Source organism: Sitophilus oryzae, unplaced genomic scaffold (assembly GCF_002938485.1).
Source record: "Sitophilus oryzae breed Bouriz unplaced genomic scaffold, Soryzae_2.0 scaffold_1745_pilon_pilon, whole genome shotgun sequence".
NCBI lineage: Eukaryota > Metazoa > Arthropoda > Insecta > Coleoptera > Curculionidae > Sitophilus > Sitophilus oryzae.
This window is the reverse complement of record NW_022146441.1, coordinates 1478572-1503522: the sequence shown is the minus strand read 5'-3', so window position 1 is coordinate 1503522 and position 24951 is coordinate 1478572. Positions and strand designations below refer to the sequence as shown.

Genomic DNA, 24951 nt, shown 5'->3' with positions numbered 1-24951 from the left:
TCGTATTTCAAGCCTTAAAAGAACAGTAACCACAGATTTTAAGTAACGTTCTTCTTCTTTTTAATATGTATGGCTCGACACAATGCGTAACTACAGATTTAGTTGGCCTTGTGGTCGAAATGATTGCGCCGCATTCTAGTAGACGCAAGGTCGCCGGTTCGATTCCGGCCTGGACATGGGTGTTAAATGTGTGTGTGAGTCTGTATTTGTCCGATTTTAAACGCTAATTAATTATTAAGAAATAAGCTGGCTGAATGTCCTAATAGACAAGTGGCCAAAAATAGGAAAAAAAAAACTACAGATTTCACTTATATTTTCTCTTCTTTCCTCAATTAAAGTTTTCTTGTAAACATTAAATAATCGATATGATTTTGAAATATCAATATGCGCTACTCAACATTATGCTGTATTATTAATAGGGTAGGCAACTAATAATACAATAACTAGAAATCCGGAAGACATCTCTTTTTTTTGCTACTCTGAGCAACGGAATTTCCTGTCAAATATGACACGTGTCAATTTTTCTATGTTATCTGTGGTGTCAATCTTGATTTTTGATATGATCTGGATTTGATGCATATTTGATGTGCTTTAAAATGTGTTTAAAATGTTTATTGATTCTTATTTTACTTGATATAAACAGATATAAATGTTAACTTGGACTACCAACTGGAGTTCTTACTGATTGTGTGGTAATAATGCTAGTTAGAATCCAGCAACAAAACTAGTTAGGTTGTACTGGATTGCATTAATTCTTGTCTGCAACTGTGGATTTTTGTATTATCCCAGATAACACAATTCCTTCCTATATTAAATTGATGCCCATTACACCCTTGATTATGATGCTTACACATACCGAATATACTTTACAACTGAGAATTATAACTGAAAAGCAACTGGTTTAATATCTCTATAGATACTGTTATTTTTTATTGGAAACTATGGACGATATAGATGAAGTGATAGAATTAAAACCGTGAGCATTAATAGAGAAATTTTGATTTGTGCTTTTGATTAAGATATTCTTTTTAGTGAAGATATTGATTTGTATTCTACAGACAAACCGGATTTGATAGATATCACTTCATTAAAAGTGGAAGAAAATTTAGATCTTGCAGAGTCAACTATAGATAAACTTTCAGCAATTTCAGGGTATTGTATTCTCATATATTTTTTTCAAATACATATTACAGATAGTCTTTGGTATTAAATATTACATGCATTGAAACTTTTATTTATTTAGTTATTTTCACTTCGTTAACTTTTATTCGTAAAAAGTAGTAGGACAGCAGAAAACTTACATAAGATTCAATAAGTAACATGTAACATAACATTGAATGTAAGATTAATTATTATTTATGATAAAGATTTGCTAAAACACCAGCCTACCTGTGTTTTGTAGGAGTATAAATAAATAATAACATATCTATTAAACTGTAATTGCTAAAAGGAAGTATACATACAGTGTGTGTACACATTGTGAAATTTAATATGTTACAGCACAACAGATACTGCTTTGAACATTAAACCAATTAGTGTAGAGCATATTAAAGAAGAAAATAATATTACTGACTTAGTAAGTTTGGATATTGTTAAACAAGAAAATAATGTTCCAGAACTTCCAGAAGAGAATATAAATGTAAGGTCATCACATATTAATCTAAAACTGTAAGTGTGTTCTTTTTAAATACTTATATTTTATTTATTTATTATATTTAATGAAATCTTTTTATAATTATAAACTTAAGTTCATTACATTGTAACAGATCTAAGGAAGCTTCGAACGAAAAATTAATAGACATAGTAGACATCAAAGAAGAAAATGATAATAGCGATAAAAATCTAAATAGTACAGAAAAAATAGTAAACCTGTAAGTATATTTAATTACCTACCATTTATTTGTATTATGGTTGGTTCATACTTCGAGTTTTAGTCCTAACCTTGAAGGTCCTAACATTACCCTTAACCTTATTCCTAGGAAAGGAACGTTAAGAACTTTAAGAAATGCCGTTCGTACTTCTCCTACTTGTGTTAAGAATATTAATAAAAAATAATATAAAGAATATTAGTTAAAAATAACATTCACTTGCTTGTGAATAAACCTTAAATCATTTCTAAACCAGAAAAATAGATAATTATTAACATTTGTATACTGTCAAATTCGACATGTCGGATATTCTGTCATAATTTTCTAAAAGCTTAGTTTTGCGCATTCGCAAATTAATGTTGTATTATAATAAGGCTGTAATAATCTCCCAGCCTGTGTCCCAGCTATAATGTCAACATATCAATGATTATGTTGTATTTTTTTTTTTAACAAAAACCTTTTGTTGCTGCTACAGTTGCTTGTGAATTACAGCAGGGATATATGTGAGGTTATATGTTTGAAAAACCCTATTTTATAGAGCTAAAAGAGTAACATTTTAAAAATTGTACCATTAGGGCAAAGGAATTGAAGGAATCGCAGAAAGAGATCTATAGATGTTCGACATGTAGCTATAAAACGCCACATAAGTACAGTCTTAAGAAACACCAGAAAATTCACTTGGCACAAGAAGAACGACAGTTGTTTGCTTGTCCTCACTGTGACAACATATATACGAGTAAACATGGCTTACAATACCACCTTGCGCATAATCATATCGATTCCAGGTAAACTAATTTTTGTTTAAGAATTATTTTGTGGATATACAACTACTAAGTTTTAAGTGATTTGGTTGTAAGGTTTTTAACAAAAGATATTTGTTAGAATTTATATATTGAAACTTTTTTTTATTTTCAAGATCGGATATTTTATACTATGTTTACATAAGAAAAATTCGTTAAGGTTGTTATTTCCATTCAAAAATTGTAAACAATCCATCCAGTTACTTTTAGAGCATAGTAATTTTCAGCAATCGTGTAATTTTTTATTGATAAAGATTTTCACATACTGTCTACAAAGAAAATACAGCAGAGATATTAACAAAGTTCTTGAAAAAAACTACAATTTATTATTTCTAATAGATTTCGAGATATCGATTTTTGAATTCAGAGTTCTAATAGCGCGCAATTCCACTTATTTTTACCAAAAATGCAAGTGTTTCTAGCTTGCACTTAAAAAAATTCAAGCTATAGGGAAAATTACAACGACTCGTTAATAAATAAACAAATTTCGCAGACGCAATTAAATCTGACAGAGGTATTGATTGGGTCGACTGGTCAACTGTGATAAATCTGCTATATCCCCTTCCACGACTCTTAGCGATGTGCGCACTTTCTCGGTTTATTTCATACGTTTGGCAACGTGTTTACTGTCCTCTCTTTGTTCAGTACATTATAAACGCATTATACTCTTCTTACATACGGAAATCTCGACCCAGGACTAACCTTTGCCAGCCCTTAGTATGTGAGGTTGTATGTTTGAAAAACCTACATAGAGTTACAAGACTCAGACTAATATTTTAAAATTGTACTCTTAACTCCTAGGGCGAAGGCATTGAAGAAATCGCAGAAAAAGGTCTCTAGATGTAGATGTTCCATATGTAGCCGTAAAACTCCACATAATGTCACTTTTAACAAGCACAAGCAAATTGACTTGCCACCGGAAGAACGACAGTTGGAGGAATTGCAGAAAAAAGTCCATAGATGTTCCATGTGTAGCTATAAAACGCCACATAATTTCCATCTTAACGAGCACAAGAAAATTCACTTGCCACCGGAAGAACGACGGTTGTTTGGTTGTGCGCACTGCGATAAGAAATATATGAGTAAAAGAACCTTACAAGTTCACCTTCATATTGATCATACTGATTCCAGGTAAATTTATTCTTTATTTAAGAATGAGACATAGATCATTATACTTACATAAAGAAAAACAATAATTTTATTTATTTTTGTTATAATCATTATTCTCAATTGGACTAATTGACTCGGAAATAAAGACATTGTTCTATTAGGGCGAAGGGCCTGAAGGAATCGCAGAAAAAGATCTATAGATGTTCCATATGTAGCTACCAAACGCCTTATAAGTCCTATCTTAACGCACACAATAATATTCACTTGCCACCGGAAGAACGACAGTTGAAGGTCTATAGATGTTCCATGTGTAGCTATAAAACGCCACATAATTTCCGTCTTAACGAGCACAATAAAATTCACTTGGCACCTGAAGAACGACGGATGTTTGCTTGTCCGCATTGCGACAAAACGTATACAAGAAAACAACGCTTACGAGACCACCTTGAGAATCATCATATTGATTTGAGGTAAATCTATTTTTGTTTAAGAATTATTTCGTGGATATTATTGATTATAACCTTCCAGGTATATTGCTTCTTATTTGTTGCTATATAGCATGATTTTTGCTTGTCAAGATTGTGACTAAAAGTCTCCGAATGATTGAAAGTCTAAAGCTGCGTCCAAGCTACTCGAACAAAATGTTCGCGAACATATATAATTAAACGTATACTAGATGAAGATTGTGAGATAGGTAGATTTATAAATAATAAAGCCAACAAGTACAGCTAGCCTAGGCCCATTAAGGAGCGCGGAGCGCCGAACGGCTAGCTTGTACGCCAGAGCGTGCGTCTGCCTATGCTAGAGGGCGCGCGTTCTTTTTCCGACGGGTGTCGGTAAATCAAAAGGAGCGAACGGCGGACATTGTACCGGACACTTGGAAGGGTCTCATTTAATTTCAGGCGTCCATCTGTGATTTTTATTTTTTACCGAGTATTCGACATTGGGAGACGCAGTTATTGACTGGAATCGTGAAAAACATTTACAACTAATTTGTTTACACAAAGAAAATATTTTATAATTTTAATTTTATTTAGCTAGACTTCGTCCATATAATTTCATTTTTGTTAATAAAGACCTTTATGATTATTTTTATTAAAAACCAGAATTATTACGGGATTCTGGAATTAAAAATTACTACTTAATAGGAAGCTTGACACCGGAAATGAAATTTTACCATTACATTTTTAGAAATAAATATACCGGGTGTTTCTGAAAAGTGGTTCACTTCTATAACTTTTTTAATTTTTTAGATAAAAAACGAGATTTGGTATGTTAGTATAGGACATAAATCAGGATTAATCGACGTTTTCATTTATTTTCGGTCACTACCTATTTCACCGGAAATGACAACAACTTTTGATTTAAATGGTACCCTCGGTATTTTTTTACCGTATATGATATAAAATGACATTCTAAATAGAATGATATATTATATGTCAACTTTTGACATTTTCAATTTAAAAATGGCCATAAATAAACGTAACGACAATTTTACTCCAGATACCAAGTATGTGGTACCAAATTATTCGTAAAAAATGCTTTTTCCAAATATGCTGAGCCAGCCTCGTACCATTTGAAAAATTTTAGTTATCATTAAAAATACGATTTGGGCATCTTTTAAGCGGCCATGAAAGGATACGAAAAAAATTACATGATCAAATATATGTTTCCAAAGTTCTTTGATTACAAATTAATAGTTTTAACTCAGTCTTGGCACTGTAGATTGAAATTTAAAATGCTATTTTTATTTAATTGGAATTGTCTAAAATTGACGTGTGGTAAAGTCATTCTATTCAGAATGTCATTTTCTATCAAATAAAGTAAAAAAGTACTTAGGATACAATCTAAAAATACAAAGTTGTAGTCATTTCCAGTGAAACAGGAAGCGACCGAAGGTAATTGAATACGTCAATCAATCCCGATTTGATTTGAGAAACCTGGTAGAATCGGCTGAAAATGAATACAGGTCTTAAAAATACACTATAACGAATAATCTACCAAAAGACACCTGTAACCCTCCGCCTGCTAAATATTGATGCTTCAACGACAAAAGTTCTTAAACTGTTTACCGGTTAATTTATTTAATAAAATGCTTGCACTCGAAATCCGCGCACTCGAAAAAACAGCGACTACCTAAACGCATCCTAGATCTATAGAGCAAACTGGTTGTCGCATTCTTCCCCGCACCTCAGTCCTCGGGACCGATGCGATAGGCTGTGCCGTCGTTTACGACCTGCTGCTACGAGTATATGGTGTGAATTATATAGGCTGTCCAACGAGAAGATCCTTGACAGTGATAGATGTGTCTGTCATTTTAATTTCAATGTAGTTAATTTTATTTTACAAAGAAATAAGTTGGTACAACTGGAACGCATAGCAGGAAATTAATATATGTATTTAAAATTTTACTGACAAGTAACTTCAAAATATTGTGAAAAAAACTGTATAAAACTGAAAAAATGTTATCGAGTTATTTTATTTAATAAAAAACGGTATGTGTTAATACAAAACAAACAAAAACAAGACACCACATACCAAAAAATATAAAAAAGAACTATTTCTTACTTTTACGCTTTATGAAACTTCCCGCATTTATGATTATATTTATCAATATAACTTATGTACAAATACAAATTTGTAATATTCCGCAGGAATAAATAAAACAACATAAATAAAACAAACTACTTTATTAATAATAACACTTACCAAATTTTATACCTCCCAGGTTGATTAATTAACATTAATCTTAATTTTTTTTTAACCAGTACCTTTTGACATTTTTCTGCAGTACTAAAATCCATTATTTACCTATCGTGTTATGTCGATATTTTACAGCTACTCCAGTTTTTAGTATGTGTTTAGTATGGTCTTTCTACCATATTCGAGATGCACTTATCTACGACGAGATGGTATACGAACTTTATTGATAGTAACTTTATTGGTGTATCTGTATAAGACTTTCTGCCTGGGCAGCGAGTATTAACCATAAACTGTGCTCTGGGTTCTACAGTTAATTTTCACTCGATTTTTCCTCCACTTGACTTCAAAAGACACAAAACACACGTAATAACACGAATCAAAATGCATCATCTTCCAAAACGCAGGGTATTTGACAAAAGTTGTCACAAAATTATAACCTATAATTTGGCAAGACTTTGACAAACGTCAAAAATCTAAAGGCGAGTTCATACGCATCGGCGTCCGTTTGTCACCAATAAAATTGAAATACGATCTGTCATTTTTGAAATAAACCAATAAAACTGGTTAAAAACAACAAGTGACGACGCATGACGAATTTATATTTAAACCCATCCATAGTTAACTTAAAAATTATTAGAAACTTTTTTTAGTAAAATAAATAGATTGGTATGGGACGTCATCTGCTTTTCTTCTGTCATCGTCTGTCGAAATCTTACCTGAGAAAAAAAACAGAGTATATATGTCATAGCCTAATGTCACGTACTAGAGATAGATTGGACACTGATATAAAACAAATGGGTCCGTCATTTAGAGCCACCTGGTGATCCGGAAGAAACTAATGGAGAGTTTTGGCATAACATAATTTTAGCGTTCCGTTACTTATTAACGCTAATTAAAACGGTAACGTTATTCAAGCGCAAAATTATTCCTTGTAAAATATAAAATAATAAATATAGACTTTTTTACAGCATTTTATGTTTTATTAGATTATTAGAAGTGTAACATAATTACAACAAAATTAAAATTATAAATACATACATTTTAAACACCAGCAATAGATCACATAGCGCCTATTTTTTTGATTTAACAACTAAATTATAATATAGTAAAAATATTATAGACTACTAATTAACTGTTACTAAAATACTATATATTACCAACTATGTACTTACTTATTTATGTTTAAACTATTTTTTTATTTGGTTTATAAATTATTATTTCTAAAATGTCAAAATGACTTTAATAAAAAAGTTTAGTATCTAACACGAAAATGATGATCGATTGTAAGTATCAGAATGCACAAACTAATAAAAACACAAACTATAAACACAAATCACTGAACTTTCCGACAAATCAGGAATATCTGGGAATATCTGAATTAATAATTATTTCAATAATGATATAAAAATAACTTGACGGATCACCAACATTTTGTCAACTAGAAAAAAACTAGACCATAGACAGTAGTTAACATAGAGCCTGTCATGTCATCTTCATAATATAAATTAGAAACCTGTACTTTAATGTCTTTTGCGCCGTCTGGCGATGCGGAAGAAACTAAATTTGTAGTTCTATAAAATTACCATTGAGTGTCTAGGGCATGATATATGTTCGCGAACGTTTTGTTCGAGTAGCTTGGACGCGGCTTAAGATGTCGGCTTATGGGCTTATAACATGCGCATAAATTGTAGCAATAAAAATACATATTTCTTATTTGTTTTACATCATTTATAGGTAAAATTATCTAGGGAAATATTATCTGATGTTATCGATCTTCACTTCCATGTCACTTTCACGCCATTCTTTTTTTAAATCGCACGGTATTTCGCTGTTTTCATTTTTTCATTATTTCAGAAATCCTGATGGTACATCTGTAACTGAAGAAGTGATACTAGATTCTTTAAAAATTGAAATTGATGATCACACTCCACTTAAGGACGAGTTTAAGTATGCTTTTCTTTAAATGCATTTATGCTAATATAACGATAATAATGTAATTTATTAATTCCAGAAATACTGAATGTCTTATTGCGACTAATCAAATAAAATCAGAAGATCTTTTAAAATTAGAACCTGATGATGTCGCTCCGATTCAGCATAAAGGCTTGCAGGATGACTTCAAGTATGTTTTTTTAAATGTATTTATACTAATATAACGATAATAATGTAATTTATTAATTCCAGAAATACTGAATGTCTTATTGCAACTAATGAACTAAAATCAGAAGATCTTTTAAAGTTAGAACCTGATGATGTCGCTCCGATTCAGCATAAAGGCTTGCAGGATGACTTCAAGTATGTTTTTTTAAATGTATTTATACTAATATAACGATAATAATGTAATTTATTAATTCCAGAAATACTGAATGTCTTATTGCGACTAATCAGATAAATTCAGAAGATCTTTTAAAATTAGAACCTGATGATGTCGCCCCGATTCAGCATAAAGATTTGCACGATGACTTTAAGTATGTTAGTAGCAGATTAGTATTTAAAAATTGTACCCTTAAGGAGGCCCTAGACGGTCAATCGTTTGATAAAATGATTGAGTCAATCGATTGAATCAATCATTGACAGTGACTTCAATCTACCATGAATTTTTGGATCAAAACACATTCCCAACAGAGTTTTCGCAGCTACTTCTAAAACCATTAAATCAAATGATATAGCGCACATTAACGTCCTGGCCGTCCGTTGGTCGTTGCGACCAGAAGACGGCACGGAAATATTATTATTTTCTGCCGCTTGTTGCCGGTTTTCTTCCAAATTAATAATTTTTCAGATAAAATCCCTCAAACTCAAGGCACAATATTTTATTTTCTATAAGATATAGTGTTTTAGTGTAGTTTTTGCACACGTGCAGAAAATCCAAAGAAATAGTATACAGACTGGATCAAAGGTAAACTTAAATCTAATCCCTTTTTTTTATCAAGGGTCGATTCTAGTAAAAACTCAAAACATTTTTATATGACATACCTACTCTATTTATGGTTGGTATGATACCTATTATTATACCTTTGAGTTTCGATGTTTAAAAAATATAAAAAATAATATTTAAAGTTTTTCTACAACTCTACAACCACTTGTTTTTTTTATTAAATTAGTTTTTTTAGTTGTATTGTAGTCATGTACAAGGAGGACAACTGTATTTTAAATATGATATTTAATTTAACGTTTTTCAAACAGGGTTCATTAGGCTATATTTCTACTAGGTACATTATTTTGAAAAAAAATTAAGAAAGTAACTTAAACATTCATAAAAATAGAAGTAATTACTGTTGTAGATTCTTCGTTATATTGTAAACATTGAAATAACTGGAAGCTAAACTTTCTACCTGCTTATATTTAGAGCCAGTGTCTGACGATCTTTTTTTACGATGGCCCTAATATGTTTACTTCTAAAGTCGATAGGGGCGCCATATCAGTAGAAAAAAGAAACAGAATATCTCCCTTTTTGTCGGTCGCGCGTACACAATGCTTTTTGTTTGTTGTGAATAGCAACTTCGCTTTTTAGTTAACTCGGATATTTTAACATTTCTGAAACAATATTTTCTAATTGGTAAAAAGTAAAAAATCGTTAGATTTGACAACTCTGTTGAAACTGGTCGTTCATCTGGCCGCAGCTAAAAACGCAATACAACCGACCAGCCGACGGCCAGGTCGTTGCGACCTGGTCGTCAGTGAGTTCGAGCCCTTAAGGTACTGTTCTCGATGTGTTCCTGTTTTTGTAAAATCCCTGTTAAAATTAGTTCTCAAAGTATTAATTTTTTGTTTTAGTTTGTTAACAGTGTAGTCCCGTTTTAACGGTTGTAAAACTCCCACAATTTTTTCCAACGCCGCGCTTTTTTTATTTCTATTAAAGTAGTCCTTGCTTAACTTTCCACAGTTCTGGTGAATCTCGATACAAATTTATTAACAGGCTTGTAAACTCACGTTCCGAATTGGTTTCGGTGTTGTCGGCGCGCGAAGAGTCCCCCATGATTGCTGCCGGACGCCTGACTGACATGGAAAGATTGATCAAAACGCTCCTACACGGTCAAGCGCCCTCTTCAATCGTTGGCGTAAATCAAAGTTTTCATTAATGACCATCAATGATTGAGTCAATCGTCAAACGGGTTTCTAGAAGGTCAATCATGCTTCATTCAATCGATTGACGCAATCGTTTGATCAAAATTACTGACCGTTTAGGGCCTACTTTAGGGTAAAGACATTGAAGAAATCGCAGAAAAAGGTGGCTAGATGTAGATGTTCCATATGTAGTCGTAAAACGCCACATAATTTGACGCTTAACAAGCACAAGCAAATTCACTTGCCACCGGAAGAACGACAGTTGAAGGAATTGCAGAGAAAGGTCTATAGATGTTCCACATGTAGCTACCGAACGCCATATAAGTCCCATCTTAACACACACAAGAACATTCATTTGCCACCGGAAAAACGACAGTTGAAGGAATTGCGGAGAAAGGTCTATAGATGTTCCACATGTAGCTACCGAACGCCATATAAGTCCCATTTTAACACACACAAGAACGTTCATTTGCCACCGAAAGAACGACAGTTGGAGGAATTGCAGAAAAAGGTCTATAGATGTTGCACATGTAGCTATCAAACAACAAATAAGTCCAATTTTAACAGCCACAATAAAATTCACTTGGCACCTGAAGAACGACGGATGTTTGCTTGTCCGCATTGCGACAATACATATACAAGAAGACACCGCTTACGGTACCACCTTGAGAATCATCATATTGATTTGAGGTAAATCTATTTTTGTTTAAGAATTATTTCGTGGATATTATTGATTATAACCTCCCAGGTATATATTGCTTGTTATTTGTTGCTAGCATTATTTTTGCTTGTCAAGATTGTCACTAAAAGTCTCCGAATGATTGAAAGTCTAAGATGTCGGTTTATGGGCTTATAACATGCGCATAAATTGTAGCAATAAAAATACATCTTACTTATTTGTTTTATATCATTTATAGGTAAAATTATATAGGGAAATGTTATCTGATGTTATCGATCGTCACTTTCACGCCATTCTTTTTTTAGATCGCACGGTATTTCGCTGTTTCATTTTTTCATTATTTTAACAGCCACAAGAAAATTCACTTGGCACCTGAAGAACGACAGATGTTCGCTTGTCTGCATTGCGGCAAAACATATACAAGAAAACAACGCTTACGAGACCACCTTCAGAATCATCATATTGATTTGAGGTAAATCTATTTTTGTTTAAGAATTATTTCGTGGATATTATTGATTATAACCTCCCAGGTATATATTGCTTGTTATTTGTTGCTAGCATTATTTTTGCTTGTCAAGATTGTGACTAAAAGCCTCCGAATGATTGAAAGTCTTAAGATGTCGGCTTATGGGCTTATAACATGCGCATAAAGGATGATTCACAGTACACCGGACCGTGCCTGAGCCGGGCACGTTCCGTGAAGTAGACACCAAGCCACGTCCGATCCTTCTGTATATGCAACACCGAGTTGATAACGGGGTTCGTATTAGTTCCGAGTATATTAGGAAACACAGCCCCATAGACACACGAAGATTTAATACGAACAATGCCAAAGTTCTCGCAATTGGAATTGGTACCAATTGTTGTTGATGAATAAAGAACAACACCTGCTCAAAGGAAAAGATGAAGGATTGTCCAGTTTTACGCATACCCTGTCGTCAAATACTGCTGTAAGATTCACTAATACTTACTACAGACATGATAAAAAGTGTACTTTGTTTATATCATGACTGCAGATTGCAATCGGGGCACCAGGACATTTCTGGGACGGGGCACGGACGAGTTCCGGCGAAGCTCGGATCGTGCTCGGCCTGGCATGAATGTATATGTGTAAAGAACACTTGACAATGTTTGGCCGTGTCTTCACCGACGCACGGCTCGGACCCGTTACGGTGTAGCGTGAAGCATCCTTAAATTGTAGCAATAAAAATAAAAAAATAAATTAAATAAATGCCTTTATTGTCAAAAATCTTTTCAATTTGTAGACAAAGGTAAACTAAAAAAACAAGGTACACAAACAAACAAACAAAAGATAATACAAAACATTATACAAATAATATTGTCAGTGTTTATAAATGTTTACAATGTCAAAGAACAAGAAAATAAAAACAACATTCAAAAATATTTACTTAGTTTATAGTAAATATCAATGACCTCTAAATAAATTTATTTCGATGTCATTAGTAAATATAGCAATAGCAAACATTAGACCAGTGTTTACAAGATCAAATTCTATTTTCAAAATATAATTATTTTACAGCGTAGAAAGCTTTGTCTAGTAAATAAGAGTTCAATGCTTTGCGAAATGAAGAAAATGATGTTATAGATTTGATTTCAAATGGCAGGTGATTGTGCATTTTTTTCGAGTTGTATAATATTGAACTTTTAACTAACTCTGAGCGTGGGGTAGGTAGATAAAGATCTTGCTCCGCGTTCCTGAGTGGATAAGTGTGAGATGGCCGTTCTTGAGAAGCTGATACATGCTTACGTATTAGGCAAACGGATTCAAATATAAATAAGGAAGGAAGAGTTAATATTTTTAATTTTTAAAAAAGTCCTGGCAATGAGTTCTGCTGTTTAGTCCCAGTGAATATCGAACAGCTCTGTTCTGGAGCTTGAAAATGCGGTCATATTGAGTCGCACAACACGTACCCCAGAATGGAAGGGCATACCTGAGGTGCGACTCAAAAAGTGCATAATAAACAGTTCTAGCCGCTGACAAGTTAAGCTCCTTAGAAACAGGTCTTAATGCAAAACAGGCAGAGCTCAATTTTTTCGACAAAGCTTCGATATGTATGTCCCATTTCAGAGAATTGTCTACAACAAGCCCTAAGAATTTTACAGATTTTACGACGTCAGTGGTGGTGTTGTTAAGTACAAAAGGCTGCAGCGAGTTTTTATACGACAAAGCTTTAGTTTTAGAAATGTTGAGACTCAGGAGGTTCGAATCGCACCAAGATTTAATAGTGATTAAGTCATTTGGTATAATCTTATGAAGTGCCGTGAATACATCGTACTTATTTGTTTTACATCATTTATAGGTAAAATTATATAGAGAAATGTTATCTGATGTTATCGATCTTCACTTCCATAGATCGCACGGTGTTTCGCTGTTTCATTTTTTCATTATTTCAGAAATCCTGATCGTACATCTGTAACTGATGAAGGGATACTAGATTCTTTAAAAATTGAAATTGATGATCACACTCCGCTTAAAGATGAGTTTAAGTATGCTTTTCTTTAAATGCGTTTATACTTATATAACGATAATAATGTAATTTATTAATTCCAGAAATACTGAATGTCTTATTGCGACTAATCAAATAAAATCAGAAGATCTTTTAAAATTAGAACCTGATGATGTCTCTCCGATTCAGCATAAAGATTTGCACGATGACTGTAAGTATGTTTTTTAAATGTATTTTAACTAATGGGATACATATTGAGTTTTAAATTTTTTTTATTGTTTCCAGAAATGTCGAAAATTTATCTGTGGGTGTGAAGGTGAAGTTGGAGGATTTTTATAAAAATGGAACCTGACGATAACTCCCCGTTTGATGTGAGACGAAGACGCGTTTTGCAAGGAAGAAGAAAACATTCATAAAAAAATTGAAGATTTTTGAAGTTGTCAAATTGGACAAATGTAAAACAAAAAATGTAAAATTTTTTTGCGACAAAAATAAATATTATTCCTGTATCTAAAAGAAAATATATTATTTATTCTGCTGAAACAAGGTTTGAATTATAGGTTTATTAAATTTATCATCATTTTATAACGTATTTTTTTATTTTAATTTTAGCCTTACAAATATCTAGATTTAAAAATTAGTTTCAGAATTTTGTTAATATCTGGCAACCTTGGAAACACCTTAGTTCAAAATTTTCTAACTTTCCGTAATGGCGCTTTTTTTTGAAACCACAGATTTCAAGTAACATTCTTCTTCTTTTTAATACTTATGGCTCGACACAATGGGTAACCACAGATTTAACATAGATTTTCTCTTCTTTCCTCTTAGATGGCTTGAACAGAGATAGGTCAGTGCAATGACTAAAGAATATAAGGACATGTAACGCCCCTGTACGGGCTGTAGTAGAATTTGTGACGTTAGACGCCATTCGTTTGATGCCAAACAGTGAGTCATCATCCAGTCACCAGCGACAATTTTAGCGATTTTTAATAGTTTGTTGTGTGTAGTGAACTTTGTATAAACTTTGTTACAATGGTGAATTGTGTAGCTTTCAAGTGTAAAAGCCACAGCGACAAGAAAAGAGCCAGGAGTTACGCTTCCTAGGTAAATAAACAGTCCACCCAACTTTTTAGCGTTTTCTTATTGAATTCGATAATTATTCTTCAATTTCAATTAACATCTATATGTACTTGATATGTGCTATACGTCGATACTAGTTTTGTACCTTTTGTTAACATTTTAGTACGTTTTTTTCGTAATTAGTTAGGATGATACACCATAGGCGTAGTCAAAACAATTATCAAAAAATATAAATATTGCTTCAAACAGCTAGGTTAAGAAAAATATGTGCCACGGCACTGTTTGATGCCAGCGTCACAATTTGCTGTCGGGTGTTATTTGTCCTTGGATTCTTTAGTCATTGGGTCAGTCAGAGAATAGGTACATTAAAGAAATGCTAACTTCATGTTAAAAAATGGAAACAGACGCCACCTGGTGTCGCCTGGCAGTACTAGCTAAATTGAGGGGAATTGGAGGGGCGGGGCTTAAAAGAGGGGAAATTTTTAAAAAAATATTTTTTAAGTATCAATGACTTACCGTTTAAAGTTAATAAACTTTTTTTTTATTACTTTAATATAATTTAATGTATTAAAAAATATGTCTATTAACTTTACACAGCAAATCAATGATATTATTAAAGACTTATTATTTTCAGAGAAAATTCATAGTAAATAAATTACACATTAGTAAACAATATCATTTATTTTTTAGAGCTGCGATTTATATTACAATAATATTGAAATATATATATTTTTTTAACAATGAAAAAGAATATCCCGGAACCTGAAAAGAAAAGATGACTTTACTGACATAAATTAGTTCAAAATACATTTTGCAAATAACTAGTGAATTGGAAAGATAAACATACTATTAAAAAGACATTTTAGTAGTATGTTATCATCTATTTACTGATAATACATTACATAAGTATATAATAGGTAAATAACATGCATAAGGCACTATGATACCTGTATCTATCTATGAACTACCTGTATCATGATAACACACTAATATGACAAAAAATATATGCTAATTTAAATTCCTTTAATGATCTAATGAAACACTATCTAGCCTCAATGCATGCCATTCCAAAGGCAAAAAAAACTGTTATACCAAATAAATATAAGCTGAATAAAACATAAACCAAGCCAACGTGCATAAACAACCAAAAAATGCATCAAAAAATACTTTTATCAGATCATACCCTTGGATATATTATGTATTTTATATATCGCACATCCCGTTCAAAAGTTTACTAACTCAAAATAGAGAATATAGAGAACATTGTCAAGAGAAGTAAAAGAAAATTTAAGTTAAGGCAATATGCTCCTTTTTGGATATTAATGGCCAAATAATATAATGTTGATTTAATAAAATTTTACTGGCATCCTTCTGAGGTATAAATCAGATTAAAAGGACATTGTTTTTGTAATAATTGTTTGTTTTGTAAACATTTTTTGAAGACAATACAGTTTTGAACGGGCTGTGCGATATAAACAAGGATCTTACTATTATTTGAGGTTAGAAAGTATTTAAATAACATAAAACATAATCAAAATCATTTGTCATCATAAATTATAGAGGTACTTACGTGTTTTGATATTATTATCAGGAAATAATACGTTTAGTTAAACAGGTACGCTGCCAGGCAAGTTCTATCGGCGGGTCTTTGCAAAAGTTGAAATCTAAAAATACAAAAATACGTTTACATCTTAGTTGTATTTACGAATAAAGTATTTGTGTGTAATTTCCGACTTACCAGTTAACTGAATAATCGCATTAAATACATCCAAATGGTAATTTAATATTGTAAAAAAGCAAAATTGTTTTAAATCACTTGCCAGAACAGCCCGGCCAGCTTCTTTGTTGACAAAATGGCCGCGGTATCATGATTTAAGCAATGTGAGTGACAAAGAAAGGCAATGCCTGGCAGATGTTGCTTTCTTTGTCGTTGGTCCTGGCACGTTTAACCATAAAATAATAAATACAAGAAGAAGTGTCAAGTCAATGTTAAATTATGGAAACAGCGTGGCTGCCTGGGTAACTAATTTTCAGATATGGCGGCTGGGACATTTGACATGACATAGACACTTCATTGACATGACAATTTCAATTTTATGAAATTTATTTCCGTTTCCGGTTTTTTAATGGCGGGCTGTTCAGGAGGTTTAAATGAGGGTTAATATACTTTTTTACTTTTTCTAGTAGTAAATAATACAACAAAATTACTCAAAAATATTTATTTGGAATTTAGAACAATGTAAATATGCAAATAACACAATTAAAGATCTATAAACCCATAAACTACTGTATCAATATCAAAATATTTAAATAACATCAGAGATGCTGTGTTAAAGTGAATTAGTAAAGTAACAATGCACTGACTTACAGAAACTTGAAGATAAATAAATGTTTTCACAGCTTCATGGGCGTAAAACTAACTGGAAGCAGGAAAAAGACAACAGGAACCCACGCAAAACCTGGAATCAAAAAAAAATATGTAAAAAAAAACATAAATATAGGTACATAAGACTGTTATAAATTAAATCAAACAGGACTTGAATGAAAATAAAAAGAATAAAAAATATGATACCTATACATCTAATACCTCATTTGTATTTTAAAAATAATCTACATACATAGCATCATTGCTATGAAAATACATAATAGGTATCTATGTGATATGTAATTACGCATTTCTGTTCATCTTGTAGATAATTAATATAGGCTGTAGGCTAATAATAGTTCAATAATCATAATTTACCTTGTGTAACTTGCTTTCAATTGCTCAAAATCACCGATCAGTCTTTAAAGTAGAGATACGGAAAAATCCTTGGTAAAGAATATCCCAAGATCCTTGGATCTAAAGCTAAAAAAATATAAAAACAGTTAATTTATTATACCTATTTTTACATAAAATATGGCCCATACCTACTACACGCAGAAACGTCGATTTCATCATTTTCTTCATGTAATTAATATCATATATACTTTATTAAAGTGTTAACAAGGAACTTTATATCAAAAACATCTTTGTACTTATAAATTTCAGCCGAAATATCATAAACAAACTTCCATTCAAATCTAAAACGGCAAAATTAAAATGGCGCCCGACCTTGCCAGAGGCCTCGGGAGTTGACACATGGCTGACACACAGACAAAAGAAGAGGACGCCGACGTGCATAAAAATGTCCCGTAACTGAAATTGACAGAAATCATATAGAAATATTCAGATTTTTGTCTAGGACAGTCTAGAAGGCCATGCTTTCTGCCTGGGTATGACCGCGCCAGAACTGTTTCCAATTTTCCGGTTTACTGTCACCCCCCTGCGTTTAAATTTGACTGTTGCCTGTTTTCCCATACAAGTGACACCCCCGTGGGGTCAGTGTTTAGAAAAAAAATGACCAAAAAGAGAGAGCCGAAATTGTAATCTATGGTTAATTATTAGACAAAGACAATAAGAATAAACAAGTACAGCAATAGTAAATAAATCAAAAATAATAAAATAATATTCTAAAAATGTAAAAAAATAAACATTTTATGTTTCTCTATGATTTTGGTGTTGTAAATTGTATATACCAGAGAAAAGGTACATTATGCAATTACTAAATAGTTCCTATATTACTTATTACTTAGGTATGTACTGTGTTAATAAAAATAAATAAATTGGCGATATATTATTGCTCTGCATTAGGTTCTCTCCACGATTTTATTCCTATAATTTTCAATTCCTTATGGGCGATTTAAGTTTATATCTGAATTGGGTATACTCTGAACTGAAATTGGTTTATTCATTTGCCTCTCTACTGATATTTCCCTTTAGAAACTATGGATAATATAGATGAAGTAACAGTTTTAAAAATGTAAGTATGATCTGTAGAGGGGTGTGATCCTTCTATTACGTAGAAATTTTGATTCTTATGAATAATAGGTACATTAATATTAATGCCCAGTAGCTAAGTGCTAACTATTATTATATTTTGATATAAGCAGAGATATAAGGCTGTAATAATCTCCCAGCTATAATGTCAACATATCAATGATTATGTTGTAATTTTTATAAGAAAAACCTTTTGTTAGTGCCTTTTGTTAGTACAGTTGCTTGTGAATTACAGCAGGGATTTATGTGAGGTGATATGTTTGAAAAACCCTGTTTTATACAAGGAGTTGAGTTACAAGATGAATATTTAAAAATTGTACCATTAGGGCGAAGGAGTTGAAGGAATCGCAGAAAAAGATCTACAGATGTTCGACATGTAGCTATAAAACGCCACATAAGTCCAATTTTACTAAGCACGAGAAAATTCACTTGGCACAGGAAGAACGACAGTTGTTTGCTTGTCCTCACTGCGACAAAATATATACGAGAAAACATGGCTTACAATACCACCTTGTGAATAATCATATTGATTCCAGGTAAACTAATTTTTGTTTAAGGATTATTTTGTGGATATACAACTACTATAATCACTTCCCAGCTATAATGTTAACACAACATTTTTTTTATTAGTATAACAGCCACTGTCAATTATAACTGGTGTATAATATGTGAAATTATATGTTTGTAACTCATTGTTTGTAACTAAAGATATATAACTCAAGGTTATAAACATATACGTATAAAACAGTATGTATATGGTTATAAGTGATTCTGTTGTAAGGTTTGTAACAAAAGATATTTGTTAGTTAATCAGTTGTCTGTGAATTATAACAGGTGTATATATGTGGTATTATATGTTTGAAAAACCTTTGTACAGTTACGAGCCTCAGACTAATATTTAAAAATTGTACTCTCAGGGCAAAGACATTGAAGGAATCACAGAAAAAGGTCTATAGATGTTCCATGTGTAGCTATAAAACGCCACATAATTTCACTCTTAACAAGCACAAGAGAATTCACTTGCCACCGGAAGAACGACAATGGAAGGAATTGCAGAAAAAGACCTATAGATGTTGCACATGTAGCTATCAAACAACAAATAAGTCCAATTTTAACAACCACAAGAAAATTCACTTGGCACCTGAAGAACGACAGATGTTTGCTTGTCTGCATTGCGAAAAAACATATACAAGAAAACAACGCTTACAATCCCACCTTGAGAATAATCATATTGATTCGAGGTCGAGGTAAATTTATTTTTGTTTAAGAATTATTTCGTGGATATTATTGATTATAAACTCACACAGTACATATATATTGCTTGTTATTTATTGCTAGCATTATTTTTGCTTGTCAAGATTAAGTATATATGATCTAGGCTTATAACATGCGCATAAATTGTAGCAATAAAAATACATCTTTCTTATTTGCTTTACATCATTTATATGTAAAATTATATAGGGAAATGTTATCGATCGTCACTTCCAGGTCAATTTCACGCCATTCTTTTTTAGATCGCACGGTATTTTGCTGTTTAATTGTTTTATTATTTTCAGAAATGTTGATTGTACATCTATAACTCATGAAGTGATATTAGATTCTTTAAAAATTGAAATTGATGATAACACTCCACTTAAGCACGAGTTTAAGTATGTTTTTCTTCAAATGTATTTTTACTAATATAATGATAATATTCCAGAAATTCTCAATGTCTGTCTGTGAATGAGGTAAAACCTTTTTTAAAAGTAGAACCTGATGATGTTGCTCCAATTTTGCATAAAAATTTGCAGGATGACTTTAAGTATGTTTCTTTTAAATGTATTTTTACTAATGTGATACATATTGCGTTTTAATTTTTTTTATTGTTTCCAGAAATGCCGAAAATTTATCTGTCGCTAAAAAGGTAAAGTTGGAAGATTTTATAAAAATGGAACCTGACGATGACTCCGTTTCTTGATGAAGACGCGTTTTTCAACGAAGAAGAGAATATTCATAATCTTAAAATTTTTGTTTCAAAAATCATGAAATAACTACTTGGTTACTTTTAAACCGCCATAACTCTTTAGTGTGTTCTGTGGCCATAACTTTCATAAGTTTATGTTGATCACAAAACATCCCCCTTTAGAACTTCATCTGTCATGTTAAGAAATGAAAGTAAATAATAAAGCGCCTCTCGTGTTTGTTCGCACTCAAAAAATTTCAATTAATGTCTGTATATACAGGGTGTTTTAAAACAAATGCGAAAAACTTCAGGGGGTGATTCCTTGTTCAAAATAAAGGGTAGTTTGCTTCATAAACGTTGGGTCAAAAGTCAACCATTAGGGAGATATCGCGGTACAAAGATGGCGGAAAAATAATGTTTTTATTTTTCGAAAGAATAAACGAAAAGAGACAGACTAATAAAGTTTTATGGAAGCATTACTGTTATGAAAATACCCTTTCTGGTAATTTTTTCACTTTTTTAAAATGAGCGGAAGGGGTTGAAATAAACTACCCCTATCATTCTTGTTAACGAAATTTAAAGAAAAATCTTATCAAACACATGCAAAAATTAGTTTGGATAGTTTAGTTTGTTTAGAAACTTTTTTATCTCTTGTATTTTTTTGATAAAACTCACCGATTTGAAATTAAAAAATAAAATGTAAAGCATTACATGTCAGGACAAAAAACATTTTCTGATAAAGAATCTAGTGGGCTGCTGTAATTTTTTTAGGAAAAAATCTAGTCGGCCGCTGTTACTTTTTAGGATGTTCCTAATATTATTTTATTTAACATTACTCTACTGCAATACGTTATTATCTAGATGATTATTATTATCGTTATTATCACTAGATTGTTAATCTAAAAATGTTCTTTGTCCTGACATGTAATGCTTTACATTTTATTTTTTAATTTCAAATCGGTGAGTTTTATCAAAAAAACACAAGAGATAAAAAAGTTTCTAAACAAACTAAACTATCCAAATTAAAGCATTTGCATGTGTTTGATAAGATTTTTCTTTAAATTTCGTTAACAAGAATGATAGGTAGTTTATTTCAACCCCTTCCACTCATTTAAAAGTAAAAAATTACCTGAAGTGTGTTTTCATAACAGTAATGCTTTCATAAAATTTCATTAGTCTATCTCTTTTCGTTTTCAAGATAAAAAATAAAAACATTATTTTTCCGCCATTTTTGTACCGCGATATCTCCCTAATGGTTGACTTTTGATCCAACGTTTATAAAGCAAACTACCCTTAATTTTGAACAAGGAATCACCCCCTAAAGTTTTTCGCATTTGTTTTGAAACACCCTGTATATTTAATATATTTTTTAAATTTACATTTTTTTAATTGTTAAGTAATATAAGATTTAAATGGAATATATTACATAACAATTATGTCAATTACAGGATTACAAGTTTGTTTTCTAACATTTTTTAAATAAAACGAATTATAAAATTTCAATATATTATGTATATTTGTCGTAGGTATGAAAAAAGTAAAATATAAAATGGACAAATGCTTACTTACATTGCAATAAAACTTCCACTTTTAGTTTTACAATCCAAACGCAATATTTCTATTTCACAAATAAAAATATCCGACAACACTAAAATCACTGAAACTTCCGCGGCTGACAACGAAAACTGAAAAATATAACGGCACTTTTTGTTTTGGACCTGCATATCAACATTACGCTGTACTATTATGTGTTTGTTGTTGAAATAATATAAAATATCTAATTATAACTTGTAAATTTTAATATTTTAACATGATTTTAACTACTTTTGACAATAACTAACTTTTTGTTATCAAGATGACATTTTAGACGGCAACTGACATATATGTCATAATATTTGAATCTTAAATATGTATGTAATATAATTTAAATTACTATAATGCAACTTTATACTAAGAAAACATTTATACATTCACAAAATACAACAAAGTCTAATAATATAGTTTGAAAACAATGAATATTGAATTAAAATTAAAAAAAGTTAAGCGCGACCCCTTGTGTCAAAATTAGATGATTAAATTTTTGCAATTTTTACACCATTTGATGACCTGTGGCGCCTCTAGTGTTTGTTCGGGCGGTTGGTCTTTTACTTCCGCTTATGGCTATTAAAGAAAAAGTTCTAAAGAGGGATGTTTTGTGATGTTGATTAACCAGTTAGCAACCCATCAGAGCAAACTCTTTGCCTTCAATTTTGTCGAAAACCATCACTCTGGGCGATGTGCAGATGTGCGCAGAGTACTTTTTTATATGAAAAAGTATGTAGTTTTCAAAAAATGAACCAACTTTGCAAAAAAAATAACCTCAAAAAAGTGATTCACGAAACAACCCCCTACCCTTGCAAAAACTACCCCTTCCGCTTTTCCAAATAATTTTTCAGTATCACCATTTGATTTAGGGTCAAAATTTATGGCAGAGGATTTTTTTTCCAAATTTTATCTCGTTTTTTAAGCCTACAATTTCAAAACAACCGTTTTTTAAATTCACTCTTTCAGTGCCCCTAACCAAAGATGCTATAGAGATAAGGATAGTGCGATTCCTATCTTCCTGCACTGTCAGTTTTTTTACGTCATCTACTGACCGAGTTGAAGTTGGCGCTAAATATTATAGTAGACAGTGATAGTTATTTTTGCATTTGACGGACGAGCGCACAGTGCGTTGGAAGATAAATTTAGCGGGGCAAAAGCGTTTGGTTACTAATAAGCCAAAAAATGTGTACTGATAAGAATAAATAGTAGACATTCCAATTGATACAAAAATGCATTAATATTCTTTGTATTTTGATACATTTTTATCAACCAAATTTGGTCGTTTTCTGCTCAGCAAGGCAGAGATCATACGAAAACAAAATATTTACAAGTGCTTATACATTTTATTAGAAAGCCAAATTATGTTGAAGATTGCCAAAGGTATGTACTTTTCTACTGTACGTATATTATTTGTTAAAATCCTTCGTGCCTTTGTTCTGCAGATATCAAACTTTCACTTTTTTTCAAATATCGATATATTGAATGATGTAGATCTTTTGAGTTACCAATAGTTACCAACATAGATAGTCACAGTCACAGGGAGTTCAAGCTTAACAGGTGAATGCCTAAAAAGATTCATTTCAATCGGATAGTATAAAAACAAAACAACTCCATCAAAAGGCACTGAGTTTAAAAAATTGTCTTAGATACTTACAAATATCTATCTTATTTATTATTTTCAAAATAAAATATATTTTTTTTAAAATAAATTATAGAGGGTGTCACAAGATTACAAATTAATTAAAAAAAAACTGCTAAAGAGTTTTTTGATATCATAATATAGTATTTGGCAATAGTTTACAATACGGTTTTTGTGTGTCATGTACGAATAATATCATAGTTTTATTATCTTGTATTTATTTATTAATAAATTAAGTTGTTGATAAATAAATAAATTTAACCATATAGTTGCTATATATTAGACCATTTGCTACGTTCTTAGATTTTAAGTCCCAAACATTGCTCTTGAGATTTTGTCCCGCTAGAATAACCATCCGCCGCACTGTGGAGCGCTGGTCAGCGCGTGACGTAGCATTCCACGGTGACAACGACAGCGGCGATTTGACGCGATCGAATAGTCCTTTACAATATATACAGGCTTGGCAACATATATACAGGCTTGGCAACATATATACAGGCTTCCTTTACAATATATATATATATATATATATATACTTTTTTTTACTGGAATATAAAAAAAAACAGCAGGAGAATAACCAGTCGTTTAAAATTTAGCTTTTAAGATGTAAATTGTAGGCTTTGTATCAGTTTCTTATATTTTTTCTTCTTACTTCTTGTAGAATTTCGATTGTAGAAGCCATTTTAGATTTGCATGTAATTGTTTTTCAAAGTAAAATACTATTTTTTCTGTTTTGTAAATGAGCTAAATTCTACTGTAATAGTTTGCTTAAATGTTTTTTAAAAGTATCTTTAGCATTTTGATTGGACTGGAGAATATTTTATTTGAATAAAACTTATATTATTTTCTCTACAGTATAAAGAGTTTGTAAAGAAAGAAAGAAATTGGAAAAAAATTAATCATTTACAAGGATCTAAAGAAAATGAAATGCCGATTTAATGAGATACCTATTCTCTAACAAATTATTTATTAAAATTCTGGCGATGGTGCTAGGAGAATGAGATGAGACGTTTTCCGTTTCACTATATAGAACAATTATTTCATTCAAAACCTGTTCAAATTTCCACTGGATTAGGTACTTTCTCATCTAAGAAGGTAAAAGAAAATTAAATATTAATGAATTTCGCTTGAATTTTGTCTTGAGAGGAAAT

At 31.5% G+C, this 24951-nt stretch overlaps 1 protein-coding gene and 1 long non-coding RNA gene across 16 annotated transcripts; both read left to right on the top strand.

The window, feature by feature from the left end:
* Positions 1-545: 545 nt before the first annotated feature.
* Positions 546-20818, top strand: LOC115882079 (zinc finger protein 62-like). 14 transcript variants are annotated; one of them, XM_030899915.1, is made up of 18 exons: positions 546-692; positions 790-976; positions 1033-1152; positions 1501-1668; positions 1749-1871; positions 2444-2653; positions 3470-3799; positions 3940-4248; positions 8336-8428; positions 8493-8603; positions 8666-8776; positions 8839-8949; positions 10670-11239; positions 11578-11700; positions 19754-19882; positions 20192-20284; positions 20335-20436; positions 20508-20818. In XM_030899915.1, the coding sequence occupies exons 2-18, from the start codon at positions 942-944 to the stop codon at positions 20590-20592; spliced, it is 2823 nt and encodes a 940-aa protein (XP_030755775.1). In that variant the 5' UTR covers positions 546-692; positions 790-941; the 3' UTR covers positions 20593-20818. The 14 variants fall into 14 exon arrangements, 13 of the variants coding, with proteins under 13 accessions (XP_030755775.1, XP_030755778.1, XP_030755777.1 ...); XM_030899918.1 differs by having other exon boundaries at positions 546-976; positions 1767-1871; XM_030899917.1 differs by having other exon boundaries at positions 546-976; positions 10682-11239.
* Positions 18155-18960, top strand: LOC115882085. Of its 2 annotated transcripts, none has more exons than XR_004050144.1 (3): positions 18155-18391; positions 18450-18618; positions 18871-18960. It is a non-coding gene; the product is annotated as an uncharacterized LOC115882085 (long non-coding RNA). The 2 variants fall into 2 exon arrangements; XR_004050143.1 differs by lacking the exon at positions 18871-18960 and adding an exon at positions 18687-18859.
* Positions 20819-24951: the final 4133 nt, after the last annotated feature.